The 24,677-nt window shown below is 48.0% G+C and overlaps 10 protein-coding genes and 2 non-coding genes across 12 annotated transcripts; 5 read left to right on the forward strand and 7 right to left on the reverse strand. All coding sequences in view use genetic code 12, as the record gives it.

Moving 5' to 3' along the window:
- Window positions 1-528: 528 nt before the first annotated feature.
- Window positions 529-601, reverse strand: CXQ87_001829. The gene has a single exon. It is a non-coding gene; the product is annotated as a tRNA-Ala (tRNA).
- A 9-nt stretch (window positions 602-610) lies between these two features.
- On the reverse strand, window positions 611-684 carry CXQ87_001830. Its single transcript has one exon. It is a non-coding gene; the product is annotated as a tRNA-Ile (tRNA).
- Window positions 685-2,012: 1,328 nt separating this feature from the next.
- On the forward strand, window positions 2,013-6,551 carry MDS3 (Mds3p; the record flags this gene model as incomplete). The annotated part of the gene is made up of 1 exon (XM_025480353.1): window positions 2,013-6,551. The coding sequence occupies one exon, from the start codon at window positions 2,013-2,015 to the stop codon at window positions 6,549-6,551; it is 4,539 nt and encodes a 1,512-aa protein (XP_025334653.1).
- Window positions 6,552-6,981: 430 nt separating this feature from the next.
- CXQ87_001832 (aldo/keto reductase) lies at window positions 6,982-7,854 on the forward strand (the record flags this gene model as incomplete). The annotated part of the gene is made up of 1 exon (XM_025480354.1): window positions 6,982-7,854. One exon carries the CDS (start codon window positions 6,982-6,984, stop codon window positions 7,852-7,854), a length of 873 nt encoding a protein of 290 aa, XP_025334654.1.
- Window positions 7,855-8,412: 558 nt separating this feature from the next.
- Window positions 8,413-9,105, forward strand: CXQ87_001833 (acetyltransferase; the record flags this gene model as incomplete). The annotated part of the gene is made up of 1 exon (XM_025480355.1): window positions 8,413-9,105. The coding sequence occupies one exon, from the start codon at window positions 8,413-8,415 to the stop codon at window positions 9,103-9,105; it is 693 nt and encodes a 230-aa protein (XP_025334655.1).
- Window positions 9,106-9,680: 575 nt separating this feature from the next.
- CXQ87_001834 (uncharacterized protein) lies at window positions 9,681-10,145 on the forward strand (the record flags this gene model as incomplete). Its single annotated transcript, XM_025480356.1, has 1 exon — window positions 9,681-10,145. One exon carries the CDS (start codon window positions 9,681-9,683, stop codon window positions 10,143-10,145), a length of 465 nt encoding a protein of 154 aa, XP_025334656.1.
- Window positions 10,146-10,171: 26 nt separating this feature from the next.
- CXQ87_001835 (uncharacterized protein) lies at window positions 10,172-10,540 on the forward strand (the record flags this gene model as incomplete). The annotated part of the gene is made up of 1 exon (XM_025480357.1): window positions 10,172-10,540. One exon carries the CDS (start codon window positions 10,172-10,174, stop codon window positions 10,538-10,540), a length of 369 nt encoding a protein of 122 aa, XP_025334657.1.
- Window positions 10,541-10,692: 152 nt separating this feature from the next.
- CXQ87_001836 (pepsin-like aspartic protease) lies at window positions 10,693-11,987 on the reverse strand (the record flags this gene model as incomplete). The annotated part of the gene is made up of 2 exons (XM_025480358.1): window positions 10,693-10,767; window positions 10,791-11,987. The coding sequence occupies 2 exons, from the start codon at window positions 11,985-11,987 to the stop codon at window positions 10,693-10,695; spliced, it is 1,272 nt and encodes a 423-aa protein (XP_025334658.1).
- Window positions 11,988-13,656: 1,669 nt separating this feature from the next.
- Window positions 13,657-17,060, reverse strand: CXQ87_001837 (uncharacterized protein; the record flags this gene model as incomplete). Its single annotated transcript, XM_025480359.1, has 4 exons — window positions 13,657-14,667; window positions 14,700-14,987; window positions 15,223-16,953; window positions 16,983-17,060. 4 exons carry the CDS (start codon window positions 17,058-17,060, stop codon window positions 13,657-13,659), a joined length of 3,108 nt encoding a protein of 1,035 aa, XP_025334659.1.
- A 376-nt stretch (window positions 17,061-17,436) lies between these two features.
- On the reverse strand, window positions 17,437-18,984 carry CXQ87_001838 (E3 ubiquitin-protein ligase; the record flags this gene model as incomplete). The annotated part of the gene is made up of 1 exon (XM_025480360.1): window positions 17,437-18,984. One exon carries the CDS (start codon window positions 18,982-18,984, stop codon window positions 17,437-17,439), a length of 1,548 nt encoding a protein of 515 aa, XP_025334660.1.
- Window positions 18,985-19,593: 609 nt separating this feature from the next.
- On the reverse strand, window positions 19,594-20,883 carry CXQ87_001839 (uncharacterized protein; the record flags this gene model as incomplete). The annotated part of the gene is made up of 1 exon (XM_025480361.1): window positions 19,594-20,883. One exon carries the CDS (start codon window positions 20,881-20,883, stop codon window positions 19,594-19,596), a length of 1,290 nt encoding a protein of 429 aa, XP_025334661.1.
- Window positions 20,884-21,478: 595 nt separating this feature from the next.
- CXQ87_001840 (protein serine/threonine phosphatase) lies at window positions 21,479-23,942 on the reverse strand (the record flags this gene model as incomplete). Its single annotated transcript, XM_025480362.1, has 2 exons — window positions 21,479-23,283; window positions 23,342-23,942. 2 exons carry the CDS (start codon window positions 23,940-23,942, stop codon window positions 21,479-21,481), a joined length of 2,406 nt encoding a protein of 801 aa, XP_025334662.1.
- Window positions 23,943-24,677: the final 735 nt, after the last annotated feature.

The raw sequence follows: 24,677 nt of genomic DNA on the forward strand, positions 1-24,677 counted from the left end.
AAAATTGACGCCAAGGCGGTCGAGCCGTACATGCTCAACAGGTTATCTGCTATCGGTGCGACGCACTCGTGGCTAAGGCCCACTTTGGCGTAATAAGTCACTTACATGGGTTGTTTATTTTTACGTTTTCTTCGAACCTTTTTTGCCCTTTTACCAACTCAAGTAGCGTTTCTCAAAAATAGACTTCCGGTACTCGACAGATAAACTCCAGGCTGAGGCGCATCCATTGTGTTTACCGAGGGAAGCCTTCTGGAATGTATTACGTAATGAGGCGGAAACGATGAATTCAAACGCTGATTCAGCGACACAATACAGCTCAAATCACATGAATTCAAGTAGTTACAAAAAACGGTCATTTCAAAAAATGCAAATGCAATCCTATGCTGGTCCAGGTCGAGGATCATGCAAGAGGCCCGCATTAAACCGGTCGCTGTAGCTGTCAAAGCCACGCTCGTGTTCCATCCAGCACCTGAGAAGAATGTCGATTGAGCTGGACAATAACAATGAGAAAGCGTTCATCGAAAAAAGTGGACGAGTCCGGATTCGAACCGGAGACCTTTCGCATGCTAAGCGAACGCGCTACCAACTACGCCACACGCCCTTGAAGAAATGGTCCCTAGCAGGATCGAACTGCTGATCTTGGCGTTATTAGCACCACGCCTTAACCAACTGGGCCAAGGGACCATTTGTGGTAATGTGAGAACGGAGGTGTTGTATGTCGCGCATTTGGTTGGTGATAGCAAAATCGCGAAACTTTCATAATTTGATGAGCTTCTTATATTTAGTTTTTCCGGAGAAGTTTGCTGACTGAATTTGAGACCCGGAGTGACCATATTGACAGAGATATCGGTATTTAAGGAATCTGGGTGTTTGAGTGCCACTTTCCATTATATCTGTTGTCATCGTACGCTTTGACATCCAGAGATGGATACTGATTGTTCGACAGGGTCATGGAACTCGTAATCACCCATTCTAAGCTGTTTCCAGGGACGTTTGTACGTTGTGGCTTCGACATTTCCTTTGACTCAGCGTAAGGAGCACAACTCGGTCTGGATCACAAATGACACATATCAAAAGAATTTAACTTTAACTTGGACGGAGACGTCAAGTGAAGGTAGATCTACTACTAATTGACACTGAGGTCAGTCTCTGTGGCCTAGAATGTCTCGACACACTGTTAACCCCCATGCTTTCTTTACCAAGGATGCCAGCGTTCGGAATTGAAAAATGTCGATATCATACTACCTTCACCCATTGTCATTATTCCAACTCGCCAATTTCGATCACCAGTCGGCAGCCATCCGGAATACACCTCATCAATGATATGAAATAACGCAGAGACATTACGGTAATGCATCATTCATAAATTCAATGCCGCAATTGCAGGATCTCGATTCAATTGGCTTCCTTCATTACCGCTAAAAAGCCGTTTCGGGAGCCATCCGTAAATGTACCACCCCAGACAATACCCCAAACGCACCCGGAGACTACCGGGTTCTCGGACTTAACGCCGAGCTTCACCCTCAAACACCCACAATAAGACAATAGTTCCGAAATTCTTCGCCAGAGTCACAAAACCGCCAAAAATCCAACCCTTGCTTTCTGGGCCCCTGAGGCTAATCATGAGACGGTTGATTGGCGCTATTCTATGCAAAATAGCCAGCCCTCTACTGGCTGCGAAATGCCCCTTGTATGTTCCCCACAGAGCACGTTTTCGGGACACTGAACAGATTCATCTGATTCTTCAGCATTAACTGAAGGAAAATATAATCGAATCCTCTTCTTTTCCTCTTTCCCTTCACATATCCATCACTCAGACCTTGACCCCGGCAGATCTTCTGTGCGCACTGATAGCCGAAGTAAAAAAAGAAGTACATCTCAGACATTTCGGTGAACTAGCTCCTGGGCTACCATTTGTTTAAAAACATACCACTCCATCATTTGCTAGCATAGCACACCAATCCGCCAATCCTGAACGCTAATTGCCATTTTCTGACCAACCTGTTCATGGAATGACGACCTTTCTACCCACTTCCAGTGCCTGCCACTCGTTGCAGCTACCACCGACAGAGAAAGATGACAGACTCAACTTGAACGTGCGGACAGGTTCCGCTCTGATTCTTCACAATTCTTTGGTCTTTACTTTTGGAGGTCTCACGGTGGGGCTAGATTTGGCCGACAAGATTGATGCAAAGCATATCCTGAACACCTTCCTACTGAAACTTGGACCCAACAAGCTGAAAAAGATCCGCAAGTACCTTTCAGGAGAGCTTTTCTACTTGGATTTGCTTTCGAAGACATGGCTGCGCGTGCTGCTTCCCGAACAGTCGCTTAGACCGAAACCTCGTCTATTTCACGAAATGGCCAAGGGGAACAACTGCATTTATATTTTTGGGGGTCTAGTATTTCCCGATGATGGTGACGAGCTGACCGACGAAATGGCCAGTCGCTTGGTGCCTTGTAACGATCTCTGGCAGTTCGACTTGCGTTCCAAGTCCTGGTCTAGGCTCCATGATGGGCTTGAAGTCTCGGTAGGCGTACCTCTGCCTCGTTACTGTCACAAGATGACGCTAATAAATACGCTTCATTTTGCGAGAAAAAAGGATCACTGCGGTTTGATTATCGCCGGTGGACAGGGCGCAGACTCACGGCCTTTGTATGACAATTTCGCTTACGACCTTGTGGAGAAGAAGTATGTGGATGCTGGCAATCCACTCTTTTTCAGTGCATCGTCTGGAGACAAACAAAAAGATAAGGATAGTGGGCTACTGCAGTTCGACTCTGTTAGCAAAGACAAGAACGTCAATGTGAATTACCTAAACAGTGTCATTGTCAATTTCTCTGAGGAGGTTGAACACCACCATCATCACCTTCATCGTCATACACACGGCCATAGCGAGCGAAGAGAATCTGAAAATCACGGCCCCATCGTCCAAGACATATCAACCGCGGAGGAAGAATCCATCATCCTATACTCCCCAACGACAGATTTGCTGGACAATCCAGACGTCAACCCTTTACTTTCCTTTAGGATCGGCAAGCGTATCTGTCGGGGTAAGGTGATGCCACTTCACAATCAACGGAACAACGAATCCTCCTTCAGTGAGCAAAAAGCTAACATACTACGCCGAACCGTCCCTCATAATCTCAGCTTCCCCACAGGAGGTCTTTTTGGCCAAAATCTTGTCATTGTTGGTTTCTTGCCTAATGATCTTGATATCTCGATCTTCATCTACAACAAGCCCACAGGCAAGTGGTCTCGTCTCAACATATTCTGTCACCACGACTACGGCTCCCACAGGTTTTGGGGTGGCTTTGCATGGACTTCTCATCACAAGGTTGTGCTTCTAGGTAATTACGTGACATCCAGGACGACCAGTAGCGTTCGCTACTTTTCATCCATGATCACGGTCAGCTTGCCTGTCACCAACATACTTGCATCTTTCGAGATGGCGGGTAGTCATTTCCATGGTCCAGATGGTAAGAAGTATCTCACCATGGAAACAAGCTCAGCCGAAGATTTTGCCTCTGCGAGCTCTTCAGCCGAAGATACGTCATCACTAAGCGAGCTTGAAGATGATGATATTCCCGACTTCAATCCAGCCAGAAAGTTCTCGACGATGTCGTCCAAGAGTGACAGCAAGGCACCTGTTAATAACAGAAGTTTCAACGAGTACGTCCACTATGCTGCACCCAAGGTGAATTACACTAAAATCAGATCCGTTTTCCCACCTGCTGCGATCACGCTAGGCAGAAGTGCCTTTGATAGGTATGGTGACATGATGTCTGATTTGGAGTTGATTTCCATTAGCGGCGATAGAATCCCAATCTCCATGACTGTCTTGAGAGAAAGATGGGGCAAGTACTTTATCGATCTTCTTGCCAAAGCATACGTTGGTGCTGTTGACAAATTTGAGTTCGACCAATTGCAAAGCGAAACCTCACAAAAACTAAGAGCTTCCAGAAGCAGTGGCGGAAGTCTGGAATCCAGGAGTACTAGACACGGTGCATCTAGTGATGATATCTCAAGTAATGAACCACTTGCTGACAGACCAGAAAAAACGTTTCATGTATCTATTCCATCGGTGAAGCCATCACAAAAGGAACCCCCACAGTTCAGACTTCCGTTCCAGGAAGCTTCCTCGACAACTTCTTTAGGGTCAAAGGATACAGGGTCAATTGATCCACACAAAAAGGTTGCAGAGCGCAAGGCGTCTGTCTCTTCCTATTCATCGACAAACTCACTCCTTGCCTCGCAGTTGCAAGATATTCCTCCCCAATTGCCAATGCCCAATGAACCATTGCCTGCTGTTCCTGCTACACCCACAACATTTAAGCCTGGATCGAGAAAGAATTCAACTGATGCGACTTCCCCTCGTGCCTCGCTTCTTCATACTTTAACAGTCTTGAGAAATATACCATCCCATGGTGGTAAGTCGCCAAGAGCTTCTCCATTTGCGTCCCCTCGAGGTTCGGTGTCTGCCTCCCTGGATCAGCAAAATACAGAAATTTCTGTTCCAACCATGAGCAAGACAACTTCTCTCAATAAGGTTCAAGATGATACCTTGAGAATGCCAAGCGACACTATTGACTTTGCATCGGAAAGACGTGCGTCCTCTTCCACGAGAGCATCGTCGAATTCAGACTCGCTGATGAAAAAGAATTCTCTGGCAACTCTCACAGCTGAAACACCAGCAACTGCCAGAAGTGTGCATGAAGAGACGTTTGAAGACGAAGATACCGAGGGACATCATCACCATGCCTTGTTGGACTTTGACAACAATGATGCCGAGTCATTCAAGATGGAGCCCTCTTTGATCCCAAGAAAGCTCTACATTCCATTTTGTACGAGCTCGCTTAAGGCTTTTGCTGAGTATATGTATACTGGGCAGGTTGGCAACAAGTGGACATTGAGACCTTGCCTTCTTGATTGTATGCTTATCGCCAGATATTTCAAAGTGCCTTTGCTTTACGATTTAATCAGTGAAGTGTTGTACGGCATCATTGGAAGAAAAGAAGCTCACATTATCAAAGAAGGAAAACGTCTCAAGAAGAAGTACTTTGAATGCTTCCAAGATCTCGGAAGACATGTTGACCTGAACCTCAAACTTCCAATTGATGAGTACGAGGGTTTCATGGACACTGTTGATGACGGATATTTGGATATTGCATTGTTGAGAAAGTCTTCCAGTCTTCACAAAGCTAGTGTCTCGAGTCAAGGTAGCAAAAAGCGGAACACATCGACACAAGCAAGCATTCCAGAGGAGAAGACTAATTTCAACGATGGGGATTACTTCCAATCGAGAAGTAGACGTTTGGGATCTGAAGAGCCAAAGTCGCCAAAGTCAGGCCAACTTGAGCCTTCAGAGCTGACACCAGTCGAAGACTCCAAGTCTGAAGGAGATGAGGACGAAGATATCTATCAGAGTGATATCCACTTCCTTGATTTCAGCGATGACAGGAACTTTGGCGTAAACCCTAGGTCTAAGTCTGTCTTTGATCGTCTGGCCTACGACTCGGTTACGTATTTGACAACCGAGGGCGACGACGAAGAGAAGGAAAAATCGCTTCTGACAACCTTGGAGGTGCTTGTTTCGCCTGATTCACCACCACCGAGTGACTACGTGATTGACCTTATTCACGGTATAGCCTCTGTGTGCACCGATGTCAAGCTCATGTTGCGTGCTCTCAATGTGAAACATATGTCAAAGGCATTGAAGCAGACAGAGCAGGACTACGAGAAGCTTGCACGTTTAGCACGCCAAGCACAGACCTCCGAGGATGACACCCAGCTGCAATTGACTGTATCTCAGCCAGGTTCTGGAAGACCCTCCGTTGCCACATTGAGACCTGCTTCGGGTTCCGGTAATGTAACACCATTTAAGCGTACGCCTACAGCCGAGTTAAGTGAACTGGGTCCTTCCAACGCCCAGCCACAAACCATGAGGTCATCCACCTCTCTCAATACGACGACTTCTGCGTTCAAGTTTACGCCGCTCAAGTCCAGTACAACGGGTGGAAGGACAAACTCAAAGAGTCTGCTTGAGGACAACAAGGACTTGGACAAGCGTATTGCGCAGATCATCAGGCAAGAAGAGAAGACTAAGCAAAAAGCCGCTAAGGAAGAGAAACAGAGAGCTGTCAAAGAAGAAAAACGTGCCGCCAAGGAAGCCAAGCGTGTCGAGAGGGAGAAGGTCGAGAAAAAGGAGCGAGAGCTGTTATCGCAGGTGACGCTGAAGCATGCGGCTACACCGCTTGAGAGGAACAGCACCGAGCCGCAGAATTTCTACTCGTCCAGAACCCGTGACGACGATGCTGCATCTCAGTACTCCAAGCCATCGATTGCCTCGACCTCCAAGGAAAAGAAGGGTGGCTTCATGCTGCGTATTGGACACAAATTCAGACATCCTGAGCCGCCCAAACAGGCTGATTCCAATGACAGCGATGTGAGAAGCATTTCCACCACCCGATCGTCCAGCAGCCAAACTTCCGGCAGCAGCAAGAAGTCGAGTCGTCGGACAGGTTTTTTCGGACTACGCAAGAGAAACTAACCGTCATATAGCAAATGCTGCAACTACACACCATGTAGGTGACGCGATGGTTGATGCTGCACAAAAAGAAGGTTGCCTCACTAAAGCGGTGACATTTGCCTCCAGAACAAGGAGATCCATTGTTGAGCGTTTTGTGCAAACTGTGACATCCCGAGGTCAATCCATATCACAAAAAATCGTGGATTATTCTTCTCGAGGCATCCTCGATGAGAGACCAGACTTGATCAAGAAGCCTCTTCTGAGCCACAAACGCTAGTCTAAAAATCCATACTGTGGTTGCGCCGCACCTAAATCTAGCGCAATTTGCAACCACCGCAAGTCACCACAGCAACAGCAACTGGACCACCACGGAGCTCCGCTCATAACCTGTTTTACAAAGCGGTATAAATTGATCCCGGATTCGAGAAAGTTTTCGGACTAACCAAAAATTATGGCCCCATCTCTCGACAAAACTTCCTTCCCATTGAACGACGGCACCAAGATCCCAGCTATTGCCTTGGGTACTTGGAGAACCGAGAACAAGGACGCTATCAATGCCGTCAAGATTGCTTTGCAGAACGGCTACAAGCACATTGACACTGCCTCCATCTACGGTAACGAAGAAGGCGTTGGCCAAGGTATCAAGGAGTCTGGTGTTAAGAGAGAGAACATCTACCTCACCACCAAGTTGTGGAATACCGAACATGTCAACCCAGAGGCTGCCTTGGACAAGTCCTTGGAGAGGTTGGGCACTGACTACGTTGACTTGTACTTGATCCACTGGCCTGTCAGCATTGAAGAGGAGAGAGCTGCCAAGGCCGAGGACTACGACTTTATCCAGACCTACAAGGCCTTGCAGCCATTGGTCAAGACCGGCAAGGTCAGATCCATTGGTATTTCCAACTTCACCAAGGAGAGAGTCCAGAAGTTGTTGGCTGACAAGGATGTCACCGTCAAGCCAGTCGTTAACCAGATCGAGGCTCACCCATTGTTGGTCCAGCCTGAATTGACCGACTACTTGGCTTCTGAGAACATTTTGGTCGAGGCCTACTCGCCATTGGGTTCCGATGGCTCTCCTGTGCTCAACAACCCAGTTGTGAACGAGCTTGCTAGGAAGTACGGTGCCACCTCTGCTCAGATTCTTGTCTCCTGGGGTGTGCAGAGAAAGACTGTGGTTTTGCCAAAGTCTGTGCACGATCAAAGAATCATCGACAACCACAAGACCGTTGAGTTCTCCAAGGAAGACTTTGAGAAGTTGACCAACTTGAGCGGCAAGTACGGTGTCCACAGAACCAACAATGTTCCATGGAATGTTTTTAACTAGAATGATTAAAGTTACGACCTAGACCAATGAAGTGAAAGATTGAATTGGAACTGTAGATTTTCTTGCTAGAACGAAGTATAGAACGATGTTCTTGAGAGAGATGCTTCAGTAAAGGTTGATGAAGAAAGAATGAAGAATAGCAGTCCATTTTCGTCTCTCAATAAATTTTCACTTCACAAAATAGACTTTGTTCTTTGCGCAAGGAATTGGGTTTAGTGCAGAATTCGAGTAAACACAAGTCAAGACTACTCAAATGCAAAACTCCGCAGTGCTCATACCATTACTAAGTTCAACGTACGACCTTCGTTTGCCCAATGATATTAGACACCGCAAGATGTGTAAGAACCCGTGATTTTCTTTATTTACTGAGTTTACAGAACTTCCCACACTTCAAGTGCCGCTTTAGTTCTCAATCGGAGCCTGGAATAATTGCGGGGCATTCTTGAGTCTTTCCGGCCGAAGCTGCAGGTGGTGCGTTTTTACGAGCCATGAATATCACGATTATTCTTGTCCTTTTCGCCAACGAATACTACTTCTTTTTTTCCCCCATTCCTTGAAATGCCGCAGAATAATACCGAAGTTAACAAAGAGCTCGTCGAGTGGGCCTATGCCAACCTCCTGAACTTGCCCAGAGGCGAGCAGTACGAAAGGATGATTCTGGGTGTTACCTACGATTGCATGAACAAAGAGCTCTGGATGGCTAGAAACCTCAGCACGGAAATGGCACTTGATTACGCCAACATCCGCATGAAAGATTACGACTACGATCTCGAAAAATACTACGCTGCTCGTTATGAATACTTGGGAAAGCTCTTTGGAAAGGTCGAGCCTGATCTTGTCCTAGAGGCACCTTTCTACGTGGACTACGGCTGCAATACCAAGTTCGGCAAGAAGAACTACTTCAACTTCAACATTACCCTCTTGGATTGCACCCTCATTACTTTTGGCGATAACGTGATGACAGGCCCTAACGTGACTTTCACCACGGCTACCCATCCCACTGACCCCACATTGAGAAAAAAGGGCGACGAGTATGCGTTCCCCATTACAGTTGGAAGCAACGTGTGGTTTGGAAGCAACATTGTGGTCTTGCCTGGCGTGACCATTGGTGATGGTTCTGTCATTGGAGCTGGTAGTGTGGTAACGAAGGATGTTCCTGCCAACACTGTGGTGGTGGGCAACCCTGCCAGGGTGATCAAGAAGTTGACGCCCGAGGACAACATCGAGGAGCTCAAGGACGAGTTGAAGTAGGAGCTGCATTCGTGTGTCATTGTATAGAAAGCATCTGCATCAACAGTTAGGCATTGTAGTGAAGAGGATGGTGAATTACCGTAGCTGATCGAAGCGGAGGTTCCAGAAGCCTCAATTGGCAAATGTATGATGCCATTGAGGTTGCCATTATTGTTTAGTGGACGATCCATTTAGTATTGGTTTGACTATGGTACGATGGGCTCTACGATCAGGCACTGTTATGTTTGAGGTGTCATACTTTAGTGGTTGTAGAATAACAAATACTCGGACATAACTCAATCAATGACCTCAAGACGACATTCCAGGGTTTCGATGATTATATTCTATCTGCCATGTACCATGTTCTTGTGATACACCTTCCTACAGTGCACCACAGCAGAACCACCGATAATCACCACAAACCTAAACGCTCTGGATCAAATCTAAACAAATACTTCTTTAAGAAACTCGCCAACCTTCCCAATGAACCCTCTTCATGTTTTGCAATTCACCTTGTGCAACACCACCGCCTTCCAGGCTGACCCGAACCTGCATTCTCCAACCTCACTACTACACCTTTCTTTATTCACCACAACATGTCCAATTACCAAAGCGGCCCAGACCCGCTGGACTTTATTATTCCAGATGAAGCTGCACCCCAGCCTGCTCCTTCACAACCTGCCAGCTCCGGGTTCTCCTGGGCACCAAAAGTTGACCTTTCCTCGGCCTTCAGTCCGTTTATAAAATCACCCCAGTTCCAACAAAACAACACAATCCGTGAACGTCAGTACTCCGGTGGCGACACTTTGGACGAACCCGTGTGGCACACTTTGAAACGTGACTTGCTCCAGATCGGCCGCCGTTTGGCTGTTGTTGTCTGGCCTGCTCAGCTTAAACAATTGGCATACAAGAACCAGCAGAACTTGCTTAATTTTGCCCTGAACAACGGCGTTAGACTTCCTTCACTGCTTTCACATGCTACGCTGGTTCCAGAGGACGATGAAGACTCTCAGGGCCTGGACGACGTGGCCGTTCTAGACTGGGACTTGTGGGACCCTTGACATTTTCATTGGCCTACTCAGTCACCATGGGCCTTTTGGCGCCAAAACTGCAGACCAACGTTGTTTTCTCGGGAACATTTTCTTTTACGTGGCTCTTCTACTTGGTTGTGGGCTTGAACATCCAGCTTTTGGGCGGCACGATCTCCTTTTTGTCGGCAATCTCAGCTACAGGGTACAGCATGTTCCCATTGGTAGTTGGAGCACTCGTCAATGGTCTCCTTATCAAGTGGCGCTTGATCCGTTTGATCATTATGTTCATTCTTAACGCCTGGAGCGTGTATGCTGCCCAGATGAGCCTACGGTGCCTGGGAGTGCTTCCTGGAAGAGTCTTTTTGGCAATCTACCCGGTGGCCTTGATGTATGCTGTTCTTAGTTGGCTTGTTGTTATTACATAGTCTATGAAAGTAACAGGATGAATGCTAGAACCACGAGACAGCTGATGTGCGGGAGGCTGGAGGCCAGATTATGCTGCTCGGGTTGAGATGTGTTGTTGCGAGCTCCAGAGCTCGAAGAGGCCACTGCCACCAGGGATGCCTTGGAAGTTGTGCTACTCAGAGTAGCCGACAGGCTCTTGGTCAGACTCAGGCTTTTGGTCAGACTCAGACTCAGACTCAGACTCAGACTTGACTTCGAAGCTGCTTCCACCAGGTAGCCTTCTACCCTTGGGGCGAGGCCCACACGGCTGTGCTCGAGATCAAAAATCGTATAGAACTCACTGAGGAAACTGGCGCCGAGAATCCAGTTGTCCAAGTCCATGCCTTGCACTTTCGATGCACAGTACCCTTGGAGAACCGTCAGCTCGTATGCCAGAGCCTTGATGTTGCCCACAGGGAGGCTGAAGCTGTGGTTGTCAATGACGAAAGATACATTGCCTGTGGCATTGCACCTGAATGCAAAGTTTCCCTCTGAATCACCAATGTAGTCTGAGCCGAAGATGGCCTCATGGAAAGCGGTGGCGTCTTTCATGGGGAGAGCCATGCCCGTAGTGCCCGTGTCGATGATGGCACTTCTGCAGCCGTTGATGACGCTTTTCTTGTTGGAATGCACTTTGGTGATGTTCAACATCCAGAACAGCTGGTCGTTGGTGAGCACGTCACAGTATTTGATATCGGAAGTTGCCAATTCCGTAGAGTATTTTGTGGCGTCCTTGCCTGCGATAAACAAGCCGCCTAGCGTTGCGTTGGACATTGCTCCATCAAGCACAATGGCGAATTGCATGGCGTCAATGTCGCCAGAGTAGTAGAGCTGGTGAAGCATGTTGGATTTCTCCAGATCGTCGTAGCGGGCCTGGACGCCGAGAATGCCGCTTAGACTGAAATTTTCAAAAAAATCAGGCGCCGTCAGTGCCAATCCGAAGGAGTAGTTGGTGAGTTTGAGCAGGTCACCTAGAACGAACTCGAGGTCGTTTTCAGCCGCATTGACCATCTCGCCGTTGACGTGGCTGCCCGAGTATGAAAGGGAAAATGACTTTGAGGTTTTGACGGGATCGGAGTATTTGACACCGTTGGAACAGGCGCTGCTGGTACACGATTCGTTCATGATCCACGAAATGCCGCTGCCAGTGTCCAAAAGAAGCGGAAACTTGCTCTTCCCCTTTTCGCCGCCGATTTGCAGATCTAGATAGTAAATGGACCTGGCCTTGTCGGTCTTCAACGGAAGCACCGTATCGCTAAACTGAATGGAAGCCTTCAGCGACTGCTGGATCTCCTGGACCTTGTGGATCTCCACAAGAGGCTGGGCGTGCCTGCCTGTCAGGGAGACCGCCTTGTCCATGCCTGGAACACGGAAATCGGCCACTGGAGCGAGAGCTAGCGCTGTGGGGAGAAGTGTCCAGAGAAGCATGGTGGTGAAGGTAAGGTGAAAAATGAGATCAAGACGGGACACGCCAGATCGCGGTTGGGAAGTGAACTGGAACGAAAGGAAGGGAAAAATGCCGAAGAAACGGGGGAAAGTGAAGAATCCGCTGGGTCTTATAAAAAAAAAAAAGAATGTACTACAAAACTTGGTCGCCGTATATGGCGTGGTTGAGGGGCTGGGTCTCTGGCTGCGAGTCAATGGCGCATTGTGTTTGTTTTTGTCTCGCGTAGCGAGGCGGTGGAGCCGCATTCAACGTTCTGCGAGAGGGCCAGGCGTTTATGGTAGTATAGCGGCGGGAAGAAAAAGAGAATTTGGGGTTTTGAATTTCGGAATGCAACGGGGTTTTATAGTGTTTTTCAGATCCTGACTTTTTGCGTTTTGGACGTTGCGGGCTTTTCGATCAGCGTCTTCTGGTCGTCTAGCTGAGCCGTCTGGGTGCGAATTTGGCGCCCAACTAGACCAATCGAGAAAACCCAGCATTGTCCGAACCCCACGGCCAAAAATAGCCTGATCCGGTAGGCTTCGGTGGTTTGAACTTTCTAGTATTCAATCTTTAATCTTTATGGTTTTTAAGAAAAGTCAACCGCCGATTGACTGGTGGTCCCGCACTTCCTGGGGTCTGCGGCGTTCTCACCTACTACGGCTGCAACGGGAATTCGAGGCTGGGCTTCGCTCGGCAATTGCACTTCGACTCGCGAACAAAGATACAATAAACATTTTTGGAACTGATATATAAACAAAAAAACATTGAAAATATCGGAAACACGACCGTCCTAAACTCGTTTCTGGCCCGCTGCCCTGCGATTCTAGAAGACGCTCGGAATAGTAAACACGGTTTTGTGACACTGTGCCTACAGCCGACCCGAGGGCCACTAACCTCTGCTGCCGCCTTGATGTTCTAGAAGATCGTGCAGTGGATGGCCCTAGGTTTGGAGGATTTCTGAATCAATTCAGGATACGGATTGGCGTCATGGTAAGGTCGTTCTCGTATTTCGCTGCCTAGATACTGGTTGATCAGGGTGCAAATCCCATGCTGATCTGTTGTGGTATTGGCTCCACGTGGAGAGAGAGTTAATGGAAACTAGGCTGTGGATCTACAATAATGCCCCAATGAACTACGTTGTTTCCAGGGGAGCTGTGGCGTTGACAGAGGTCCTCATTTTCATAAACTGTTTTTGCATTGCTTTAGATGAGGCTTTGATTCGAAGCCATTAACTGCTATACTGACGAAATTTTCACTATTTGGGGGTGCGAACTTTGAACCGCTATATCTCGCGAACCAGCGGTGCTACACCGATTTTGAGCACACCATCGTGATCGCCACCACGCAATCTCCACAATGAGGCTATTTTCGAAAACTTTCATTCTGGTCAAGTATGGCCATGCCGAATAACTCAAACGGGTGTCGTAGATCATATGATTTTCTTTTGCGTTGGACTAGTCGGTTAGCTCAAGCGCCGAGCGAGGGTTCGACTCCCTCAGCAGAATAGACATTTTATGATGAACAACATGGATGTGAACAATCTCTGAGTGGCCATAAGGTCGCATAGATTAAAACACCTGCCTTCCTACTGAGAATGTTATTTTTTTTTTGATTATTCTTGTTGCTTGTATTATTACACGATGCCAAATGATATGATTAGTTCCTCACAGTCTAGGTGCTCTGCTTCCGCCGCTTCTCTCTCTCCATGGCAGCGATCTTCTTCAAGTCGTCTTCACTGGGCTCGTAGATGTGCCAGATGGTGTAGTGCGGTAAGCCTCCCACGCGGAAGCCCATCTGCTTGGCCATCTTGCCAAACGCCTCGGTCTCAGCATGATTCAAAAATGTAAACGCAGGGAAGTGGACGCCCTGGCGGAAGATCTTGGCCTTGGCGAGAATGGACACACCGCCAACACCGTCCAAGTCAAGCACTTCGTTGGGATTACCATTGGCGTCTCGGAGATAGGCCAAATGTACACGCCACGTTGGGTACTCGGCGTACCCTTCAACAATGACATCATCCTCGTCAAGCTTCTTGGCTAACTCAAGTGCCGGCTCTGACTCAACCCACGAGTTGAGATCGTACGGTTGTTCGTTGCCCAAGAACCCGGGCAATGGTCTCCAAATGTTAGGCACCATCACGTCATAGTCGAACTTCATCAAGTCTTGGATCACAGATCCAGGGCAGGTTTCGATATCAACGTCTCTCCAGTACACCCATGAGTGGTGAGCTCTCAAGGCGCTGGCAGTAAGCCAATTTCTTGCCCGGCCCATCAACTTTCTACGGATACCCTGCACCTTCACGGCGTGTCTATCACTGAAGCCCTGGCCAATCACCTGGCCAAAGTCCTTAACGTAAATGGAAACAGACCGGAATGGCGTTCTATAGCCCTTGTGCCATGTCTCAGGCGAGTTGTACGCCTTGCGCACATTCTCCATATAACCCTGGTCCATGTAGTTCTCATACAAGTCGTTGGTGCCCCGAACAAGGTTGTTGCGTTTGTTCTGCTCTGCAGCTAGAAGCTCGTCGGCCAACGTGCCGTTCTGCAATGAAATGGAGTACTTGAAGACGGATTCCAACGTGGTGTCACCAGGAGAGCAGTCAGAAACCAAAAATGCAATGTCAATCAACGAGTGGTCGTAGGTCAAGTTCATGATGTTTTGGAAGGCCATGGGCAACACATGCTCGGCGTTTCTGAGGGCATCAAAAACAACACCACCTCATTGTGAGCCTCCCCTGCGGTAGTGCCCTGGTAGTCGTTCAAGTCGTGGATGTGAACGGTGTCTTTATAAATCTGCTCGGCCTCTTCGGTGGTGGAGGCATCTTCTGGCTCGACCTTGTGGACGCCATCTTTGGTCACCTTGTATAGGTCGTAATCCTCGGTCAAGACGGCCTTTTCTTGAATGGAAGGGTTGAATCCATTGTTTCTCTGGAAAAACGTCCACACCAATAGTAGGGCAACTGCCCCTATGAGGAGGCCTCGGAGCATTCCCTCGAGGGTCGTCTGGGCCGGAATCGGTTATTGTGGCTGCGGGTTAGAATTCTCCATTAACGAAAATCACAATCAACATACATTGGAAGGTCTGATGCCTTGTCCTTGAAAACCATGGCGTGTGAGACCTGAGTGAGACGTAGACTGGCGAGCCAAACAAACGAAAAGTTTAGAAATAGCAGCCAGATGTCGGGCACTGTCTGCAGGATCCCTTGCGCAATAAAGCCCCCGTCTGAAACCACTACACCACTTCTTGGAGCCCATTCTCTTCCGGCTTAAACCAGTGCTTCTTAAGTGTGTCCCAGCATGCTCTGGCAAGCTTCAGGGCCGCCTCCTCGCTTCCGTTCGACCGACCCTCAATGTACACCTTGAGCTTGGGCTCGGTTCCGGACCCTCTGCAAGTGAAGCGCACCTGCTCGCTAGAGTGCGGTGGTTGCAAAACGGCTGTAATCATCTGAGACAGTGGGTCTACGGGGAGAATCGGAACATGGTCTGGGGTGGACAGCTCATAACCGATAGTCAAATCTCTCCATTCGGTGACGTTAAAATCGCCAAGAGTGGATGGAGCGTCACCCGGGAATGAGTCCCGAATTGCCTGAAAGATACCCGGTGTCTTCAGGGTGTCGAGCTTGTAGTAGCCATTGCACTCCTTGAACCAGCCGTACTTCTGGTAGATCAGCTCCAACTTTTCAATTGGGTCCTGCTTGCCGTCGCCAAACCACTCCTCGTAGAGTTGAAGCCACATCACGGCCGCGGAAATCCCGTCCTTGTCATTCACCACACTGAACATGTACCCGATTGCCTCCTCATAGCCAAACGGCACAAGTTTCCCGGCCTTTTTGAGGTCAATGGCTTTGTTGCCGATCCACTTGAAGCCAGTCAAGGTGTCCTGGAAATGGCATCCGGTTTTTTCGGCCAATGAGCGCAAAAGCTGGGATGACACTGTGGAGTTGAGGAGCCATGTCTCACTCAAATCAGCTTTGCTGGTACGCTCCTCAACGACATAGGCAGCAAACAAAATACCGATTTCGTTACCGGTAAGTTGCTGCCACTTGCCGTTTTTGCGTTTAATGGCCACACTGAAACGATCGGCGTCTGGGTCGTTTGCAACCACAAGCGATAAGCCCTGAGCCTCAGCGCGGGCTATAGCCAAATCTAAAGCACCCTTTTCTTCGGGGTTAGGGAAAGGCACCGAGGGGAATTTGGGGTCGGGGAACGCCTGCTCAGGAACAACATCCACGTCGGTCTGCTTGGCGTGGAATTTCTTGAAGATCCTCGAGAACATCTCAAGACCCACTCCGTGCATTGGGGTATAGACAAACTTGTAGGAAAGCGATGATTTCCGAATAAGCTGCTCCGTGGCGGCCTCCACGTATTTAGCAGAGAGCTCTTCCTTCACAAGCACAAGCTTGCCCTCCTTCAAGCCCTTCTCGAAGTTACCCTTGACATCCCATACTCCGCGGTCTTTCCACGGTTCGAGATTCTCGTCAATGCTCTTAGCAATGCCAGCATCGTGAGGTGGGATAATCTGGCAGCCGTTTCCATAGTAAACCTTGTATCCGTTATCCTTAGCAGGGTTGTGAGAAGCGGTAACCATCACACCTGCTGATGCTTTATAGAAGTCTATGCCAAAAGGGACCATAGGCGTGTGAACGTACGCCTTGTCGCCCTCTCTAGTTTCTGGGTCAGATTCGTCAGAAAGACTCTCTGCTGTTCCCAAATAGTAAACGGTAAATCCGCTAGCCAAAGCTACACTGGCGGTGATTTCAGCGTATCTCTGCGAATGGAAGCGGTGATCGTAACCAACGACCAAAGAAGGGTTTTCCGTCTTTGACAAATACGAAACAAGACCCTGGGATGCTTGCAAGATGGTCACGTCGTTCATGTGGGCAAAACCCAGCTCCATTGACGAACGGAGCCCTGCAGTTCCAAAAGCGATTCTCTTTCCGAGTTTTCCATCCAACTCCTTGTACTTCTGCTGTTCTTGCAAAGTTTGGATTTCTTGACGTGACAGCTCATTGGATCCACGGCAAGCCACTGGGCCACCAATCCGTCAATCTTCTTTCTTTGTTCTTCGGTGTACATTGTAGTATTTCCCAGAAGTTTCGATGCGATGCGCACCTGCAAGAAGCGGTACGAGGTTGACAATATGAGCTGATCGGAGTTGCAAAACATGGAGTATTTATATTAAAGAGGAATGAATGGAAATATACTTTTGTTGAGCAGCGATGATAGGGCTGTCGGCTTGCGGCCAGTAAAGCGGGAACATGTGCTGAATGACACTGTCTTTTGAATTGATACAACGTTACTGCAGCCTCTGAGCCACTCATCCCGCTATTGACTTCACGTCCTGTTTGAGATCAGGAAACCTAGAAGTTATAGTACAAGATAGCTAAGAATCCATAGAAACAAATCATGGGCCGCTTCCAGAGGGTCTGCTATCTTCGGACATGTCCTTACATTAATCATGACCGGGTTGGCGAAGAACAATTCTTCGTATCGTATAGGACGACAAGGCAAGGTATGTGGCAATGCCGTTGTCGTCGTCCACGTATTCAATCAGATGCACGGGGTTTGTGGAATTCAACTTGAGAGTATCAACATCCCACTTCTTCGCCTTCTTATCGTAGGTACTGAAGAAGATCGCCCCTTCGGCTCTCGCAGATACTGCAAGCACTTGAGAAGACTTATCTATAGCAAACTCCACTCTATCGCTGTACTCGAATTGCTGCACCAATGAGTTTTTGCGTAGATCGAACAATTGTACAACACCTTTGCCAGACTCATTGGAACCGACAAAAAGCCAATATCCGTTGTAGGCGAATTGAATCTTATTGACCCGTGGGTACTTTGTGTTGATGCTGGCGACCCTTTCGTTCGTAACAATGTCATAAATCAAAACCTGACCAGGATGGCTAGTGCCAATTGCTAGTAGTCTGCCATCAACATGAAGGGCCTGAAACGTCATTTTAAATGGGACTCTTTCAGACTTGTAGACCGGACGATTGTGGCTGAATACGGTCCAGTAGTCTGGCGAGAACCCAATCGACACTGCGACCGACGGATGGGCGACGATTTTGTGGATCTCGCCCGCCTTGTGGTTAAGAGGCTTTGGTGGAGCTCCGTTGACAGACTGAATGTAGATCGTGCTGTTGTTGCATGCGGCCAAGATCTGGTCTCCTCTGCCAGTGAAGCAGATATTCATAATAGGGGCTCTCTTATGCATCACTTTACCCTCAGGGTAAATGAAGATGGAGTTCTGGCCGAATACGGCAGCCTTGCCTGTAGACCCAACAGGAAGCAGCCCAAAAGGACGCTTTATTTCGTGATCCGTTTCGGTGGTGAAAACTTCCCAGTTTCTGGCATTCAGAACATCCACCGTGACCTTGTTGTTCTTGTGTTCCCTGAAAAGTCGTTCAGCGGCCTCCAAAATGTTCTGAGCAACTTCCTCGGGCAACTCCCTGGTTGAAATACGTCTCTCCAACGGCACTTCTTCAGACAGCCTCGACTCTGTCGTCCTTGAATCTGCTGACTCCTCTGTCTTCTCTTCAACTCCATCACTCAGTTTCTCTTCCACGGGTGGATCGCTCTTTGCAAACGACTGTGAAAGCTCAGTCAACGCCTCACGTGCTTCGTCCCTCTCCTTGAGCGCCTTGTTAGCTACTCTCACTGCAGCATCGTACTGATACAAGGAAGCGCTAAGCTCTTGTCTAGTGTTGTTGAGCTCCTTACGCAAAGTGAATGTCTCAAGAGCCAATGCATCCCACTCGTTCTGAAAAGCCTGCAACATGGTAGGAATTGAGTTGAAAGCGGCGGGTCTGGGTGGAACTATGACTGGATCTTTATTTTGAATCACGATGAGTTCCTCTGCTGTGAGAGCCTCTTCGCTGATGGGATCTTTCCCAGTTGTGGATATGTACAGCTCTATGAGTCTTTTTTCGAAAATGCATCCGCTTTTGGGCGACACGACCGGCTCCTGGGCCTCCTCGCCTGAAAGGGAGCAGAGCATGATGAAGTTGAAAAGATGCGAATTCGCACAGTAGTAGCTGAGGCATCAACACTTGAGCTTGCGGCAACTGCAGTGCCATAACGGGGAAAGTGATAAAAATAATTTTTCGAGATAATTTATTCAATTTGAAATTTGTCTGATTGTTTCGATTCTTTGGGAAAAGTGATGGGCTCCAGAACAGTTTTGCAAGAAGGTGTGGGATAGTGAGCTGATAACTTATGCGAATCTGAGTCAGAATCCACCCTTGAAGATTATTCAAAGAGGAACTTCTGACTGTTAACCTGAGGCTGTCGATGGGATTGGAAAATATATTCAACTCTTTTTGTTTCAATTTGCATGCATTTGATTTTCTGTTTCGTGTGTGAAAAATGGCTGCGAATAACCAATTATTAGCAAAATGTAAACCTCAATGCACGATGACAAAACAGTTCAGTTTTTCAACATCTCCACGAATCGATTTCTAGTAAAGCCAATTTAGAAAATCAAGCTGCTTCTGCGTGAAATGAACGAGTTCACCAGACTTCTACCCATTACTATCCTACAATAATCAAGTCCAAATCATGCCGCATAAAATAAATCTGACAGCTACGCTGCCTAACAAAGGTGACCCTAGTGATACCCCTTGTGTTCGTAAGCCATTGGTGGCTCTTGCACTCTCTTGTATGAGCGTCTGGTTCCTGAGAAACAGCCGCAACAGTAGCCAACGGCTGCGAAAACAATTGCCAAAAATGATGCCACCATGGCAGACCATGCAAACGCATAATATTGCACCGACAAAAACGACTTCAAGCCAAAATCGTCGATCTCATCGTTCACCTCAGACCTCACAAACATGTAGGCACCAGTACTCAAACCGGCGCCAAGAAGTATGCAAATGAAGAAGAGCAACATGAGCATGAAGTTTAGGCATGAAAGACAGCTGTTGTTGGGTGAGCAACAAAGACCAACAGACTGGAAAATAAAGGAAATAAATGCCAAACCTGTACCAGCAATAAGCATGGCCAAAGCTGCCTTCGTGACGTTGTTGAGCAAAGTGAGTTTGTCCTTCAAGTCACCGGGTAAATTGAGGTCCTCGTAGTCCACAGATGCAATGATCGCAAGGAGTTGAGCCTTGATGGTGTTGGAGAGCTCTTGAGGAAGACCGTTGAAACCGTCCACAGAGTTGGTAACAGCGTTAGTCATTTCACGCTTGACAAGGTCCAAAGGGTCGAACTTGAAGCCAGGCTTGGGAGAGCTACACCAGACAAACTTCACATCGTCCTTGTTGAAGTTATCACCAAATTTACCCAAGTTGTCAAGGAGCTCATCGGTACCATTCACGCCGTTCATGTAACCTCTGCAGTAGCCCCAGTAACTGACACTGTAGTAGTCAGCCAATCCCAAGTCACGGTAATCCAATTCAGAAACAACACTCTCAATGTCGATACCATCAGCGAGACCAGCTGCAATGGTTGCCAAGGAATCAGGGATGGAGGCACTAGCTGCCAATTCAGAGATCTTACTGGCAATTTCGGCGGTATTCACGTCCTTCGTGGCAGATGCAGCCTGTGCAGTGAGACTGTCAACATTGATGCCACCCACGGCTGAAGTAATATCACCGCCAGCATTGCCGAGTGCCGACTCAATGTCGCCAACAACGTCTCTCTTGGGGAAAGCAGTCACGAGGGATTCAGTGGCAGTAGGCGTTGGCTTGACATCCACGTATCTAGGCATCTTCGCAAAGTCTCTCTTCAGGTTAGCACCAGCAAAAAGCTTACCCACATCTAGACCGGTTATTTGGACGCCGATCAAGTAGTTCTCAGTAAGATGGCTCTGGTTCTTGTAGGAGCCCACGATGGCCCACGGGCATAGCACAATAGACGCTATGGTAAAGAATAACACCAAACAACGGAAAAACATGGTCGCTTAGATTGATTGATGAAGAAACTCAGCAAACAGCATCTTATATAAACGCTGCTGGGGAGATGCAGACCTGCACAAATAGACCGCGTGCTCAGCGTACACAAATGATTTAAGCTGGATCGGCGAGGCGCGGGGGATGCAAATTGGGATCACAGCGTCATCTCGCTTGCGATCTACCAACGGCTTAGTTGCGACTAACCTTAATAAGGGGAAATTTTCATGAACCTTTTTTTTTTTCGTTGAACATGTCGGTGAACCTTCGACTGTTTGATTTCTGTTCCTGTTCATTGTTGCAATTTTTCTGGATCTAGCCGCGCCGACCATTATTCGTTGCTAGTCTGGGGGCTGGCTGAGTGCGAGTGTGTTGACATGCTGACAAAAATAGAAACTCGGCGCAAAATGGCTGTTCATCATCACCAACACAACTAAGGACCCTCAGCCTGCAACTGTGCTTAACCGGGGCCGAGCCTTCGGTTCAGCCCTGTACCGTTGCAGCTGTTATTAGCTCTGGCCCCTATTTTTAAATTCTTGGTAAATGGAAAACCCCCCATTGTGTAGCGTGCTCGTCTAGCAGAAAGCTTTGATTGTTCCTCTATTCATCAAGATTATCGAGTTCATCCAAAAGCTCTTTCTCGAGCTCGTCGATGTTGTCACCGTCCTCTTCCGTCTTGCGTTTTTTGTGATCACCGTTACTATAGTCATCACTTGCGTCTTCGTTATCACTGTCATTGTCCTCTGGCGCCTTGCGCTTATTCGAATAGAGACTCTTAACGAAAGACATACCTGCGCCATTGCCGCCGTTGTTGGCTGCTTCCATGCCGCCCAGAATTTCGTCCCCCTCAGCCTCGAAGTCGTCCCCTTCTTCATCATCATCACTGATTCCAGCCAAGAAATCATCAACTTCCGCGTCAGCCTCGTTGAAATCGTAGTCATCGATCGAAGATAACGAGCCCTGGCGTGGTCTCGAATCGGCTGCGGCGCTGCGAGCCTGATCTCTTTCCTGTTGTGACCCTAATGCTGTCTGGTATTTCGTGACATCGTTCTCTGAAACATACCAATCCTGCTCGGGAAGCTCTATCAAGTAGTCACTCTCAGCCACAGGCTTCCACAGGCTGAGGCATGCAAAGAGCCAATCTGGGTTGACCACTTTAACTCCGGGAACGGTTTTTTTAGCAATTCGGACTTTTAGTGTGAGTCCGGTCTTCATGTATGAGGCATTGGGGTCACGACAAACAACGTGAGTTATTTCTGGTAACACTTCGTTCACAACCTTCATACCGAATTGGCGACACCAAATGACGATATCAGCGTTGTTCATGTTCATACCCAACGGTAGAATGCCTGAAAGTAAGACAACCACTCCATTCAAGCAGTCAAGTTTTAGCCGCGGTATTATCGTGGTAAGATCAGGGCGACCGAGTGCCTGATTCTGTTGAAAGCTATCAAATGCTTTATAGTACTGCTCGTGAATATAGTCCAATGCTTTTTCGAGGGTGATAAGTTCGGCGTCGTCGTCGTACAAAATGTGTTCTTCCTCCTCTTCCTTATCGGGCTCGGAGTTGTCCTCATGATCGTGTGCTATTTTGTCCATTTTGTGTTGAAGTTTCGCCAATGGCCTGTCATGTTGTTGTTGTTCAAGGTTTTGTGTACGTGATATCAGCTGTTCGAGAAGCAAATTTTTGTTGTTCTCACCTCCGCCTAATTCGACTAGACGATCCACTGGTGAGGAGCTCTCCGAATCTGAATCGTGCGAGTCTGAGTCGCCGGTCTCGTCTGGCGATGAGGATCTTGAGTTCGGCGTGGCCGAGCTTTCCAGACCATTTTTGCCAACATCTGTTGGTTGGTCCTCTTCTTCTTTTGGCTGGCTGCTTCCAGGTTCACTGTCACTGCCGTCATCCATTTCACTGTCTTGTGTTGAGTTCTGGAGGCGATCGTCGATTTCGGCTGGTTTGTTGTCTTTCTTGTCGTCGCCCATGGCCTCTTCGAGTCGAGCAAGGCTCTTTCTGTTTTTTGTGGGACCCACAAGCTGCCCATTTTTCTTTGGCAAAAAGCTGGAGTTGATATCGCCAATGCCAACGAAGAAATCGTACGGAACAACCTTGATAAGGTTAGGGTCCCATTGCCATACATCGCCTCTATCGTCAATAATCACCACCATCAGCTGATCAACAGGGAAAAGTCGTTTAAGGTTTTTATGCGTTAATGAGCCGCTCTCGTCACGACTCAAAATGCGGTCGCCAAAATAGATGCCCTTGGGATCGATAATGGAGGCGATAGCTAAGGCGTAGTTTCTCGTAGCCATTGTGTAGATATGAAGCTCGTAGCGTTCAGCAACATTGGCCAAGAACTCCTTGAGTCCAGGCCGCAACTTGACGTAGTACCAGCATTTCGTGGGTCCTGGTCGGGGCCCATCCAGCCTGGAGGCACAATTGGCTCTTCTTCAAGGCAGAATGACTGCACGTCCTTGACAAAGGGGTAGTTAGGATTCTGGGGTCTTTTTGCCATTCGCCCACAGTGGGGTCCACCGTAGCATGGATCACGGTCTGGTCAAGGTCAACCACCAAAATGAGCTTCTTCTCCTTAGCCAACCGTTCAGTCGCGTTATGTTCGATCTTGGTCGCCTCGTCATAACTGATACGAAGCCCCGTGTTATCATGAGACATGGCTATCGTGGCCCTATCTTCGTAATTGTAGCCAGTGTAGTCCTTCTCGTCTTCCACGGCTTTTCCACAGAGAGCACACAAACCACCGTATTGCACGTCATGGGTGCAAGGTTCACGGATCGAACACACTTCAATGCCGCTGTGAGTGATTTCCTCGCCCACATGAACATCCATCAGGGTGATTTCGCCCTCTATAGGGCTCTCAAACAGACCGATTCTCTCCACACGGATTTTCGGTGGATTTTCTTCTTTCGAATTGGGGTCCTCCTGGTAATCCCAGTACCTATACTTGAGCAAAACAGCATATCGAGACACGATTTCGCCAGGTCGACAGGCAATCGCCGTCACGGTCACTGGGAACGGTGCAGATGCTGGAAGCGATACCGAGGTCATTGAAGGAGCGGTATTTCTCGTTATCAGCAATAAATGAGTTTGGGCTTAAACTATATTATGGTCAGGATGCCTGTTTTCATGGACGTGGCCGGAAGTTGTCAATTTGCAAAATTAGCTGTTAGCTTGAGCTGGGTATCTTGTGTTTGTGCTGCCATTGTGTATGGGTGCACGGGTTTCCTCCCGAAGACCAGGCAAGGCCATTGTGTTACAGCAACCATTTAAGAGGTGTTAGAAGAGTAGGTGTTTAGGAATTGAAGGGTAAGAGGAATTTGTGAAATTTTTTTATTTCGTGTTGATGAGGCGTTTTTGGTGCTGGTGGTGTAGATGCTGGCTGAGACATGAGAGGACACCAAAGGCTTCAAGAAGGAAGCAACAAAAAGGTGCAGTTGAATTGTAGAAGCATTGCGGACTAAAGAGGACTATATGGACTTTGAAGAAGATTTAGATTAATTTGATACAGTCGTTGGGCGCAACGTGATGACTGGAATGTGGCTGCGTTTCGCAACCGTTTCAGGAATAGTAGGGTCCATGGTGGAGAACGGAGTTTTCACAAGGCATTGTGAAAGTAGAAGTGTGACTATTTGATGGAGCTTTCAGAATTTGTCTTAAGGATAAGAAAGGTGGATTTGATGGGTCTTCGGGAATCAGAACTTACTGACCAAGTAAAAGCGCATAATCATCAGTTATGAGCAGATCTGGAAATCGCTTGCTACTAATACAGTGTTGAATACCTAT

This window comes from Candidozyma duobushaemuli, assembly GCF_002926085.2.
Source record: "Candidozyma duobushaemuli strain B09383 chromosome Unknown B_B09383, whole genome shotgun sequence".
NCBI classification, from domain to species: domain Eukaryota; kingdom Fungi; phylum Ascomycota; class Pichiomycetes; order Serinales; family Metschnikowiaceae; genus Candidozyma; species Candidozyma duobushaemuli.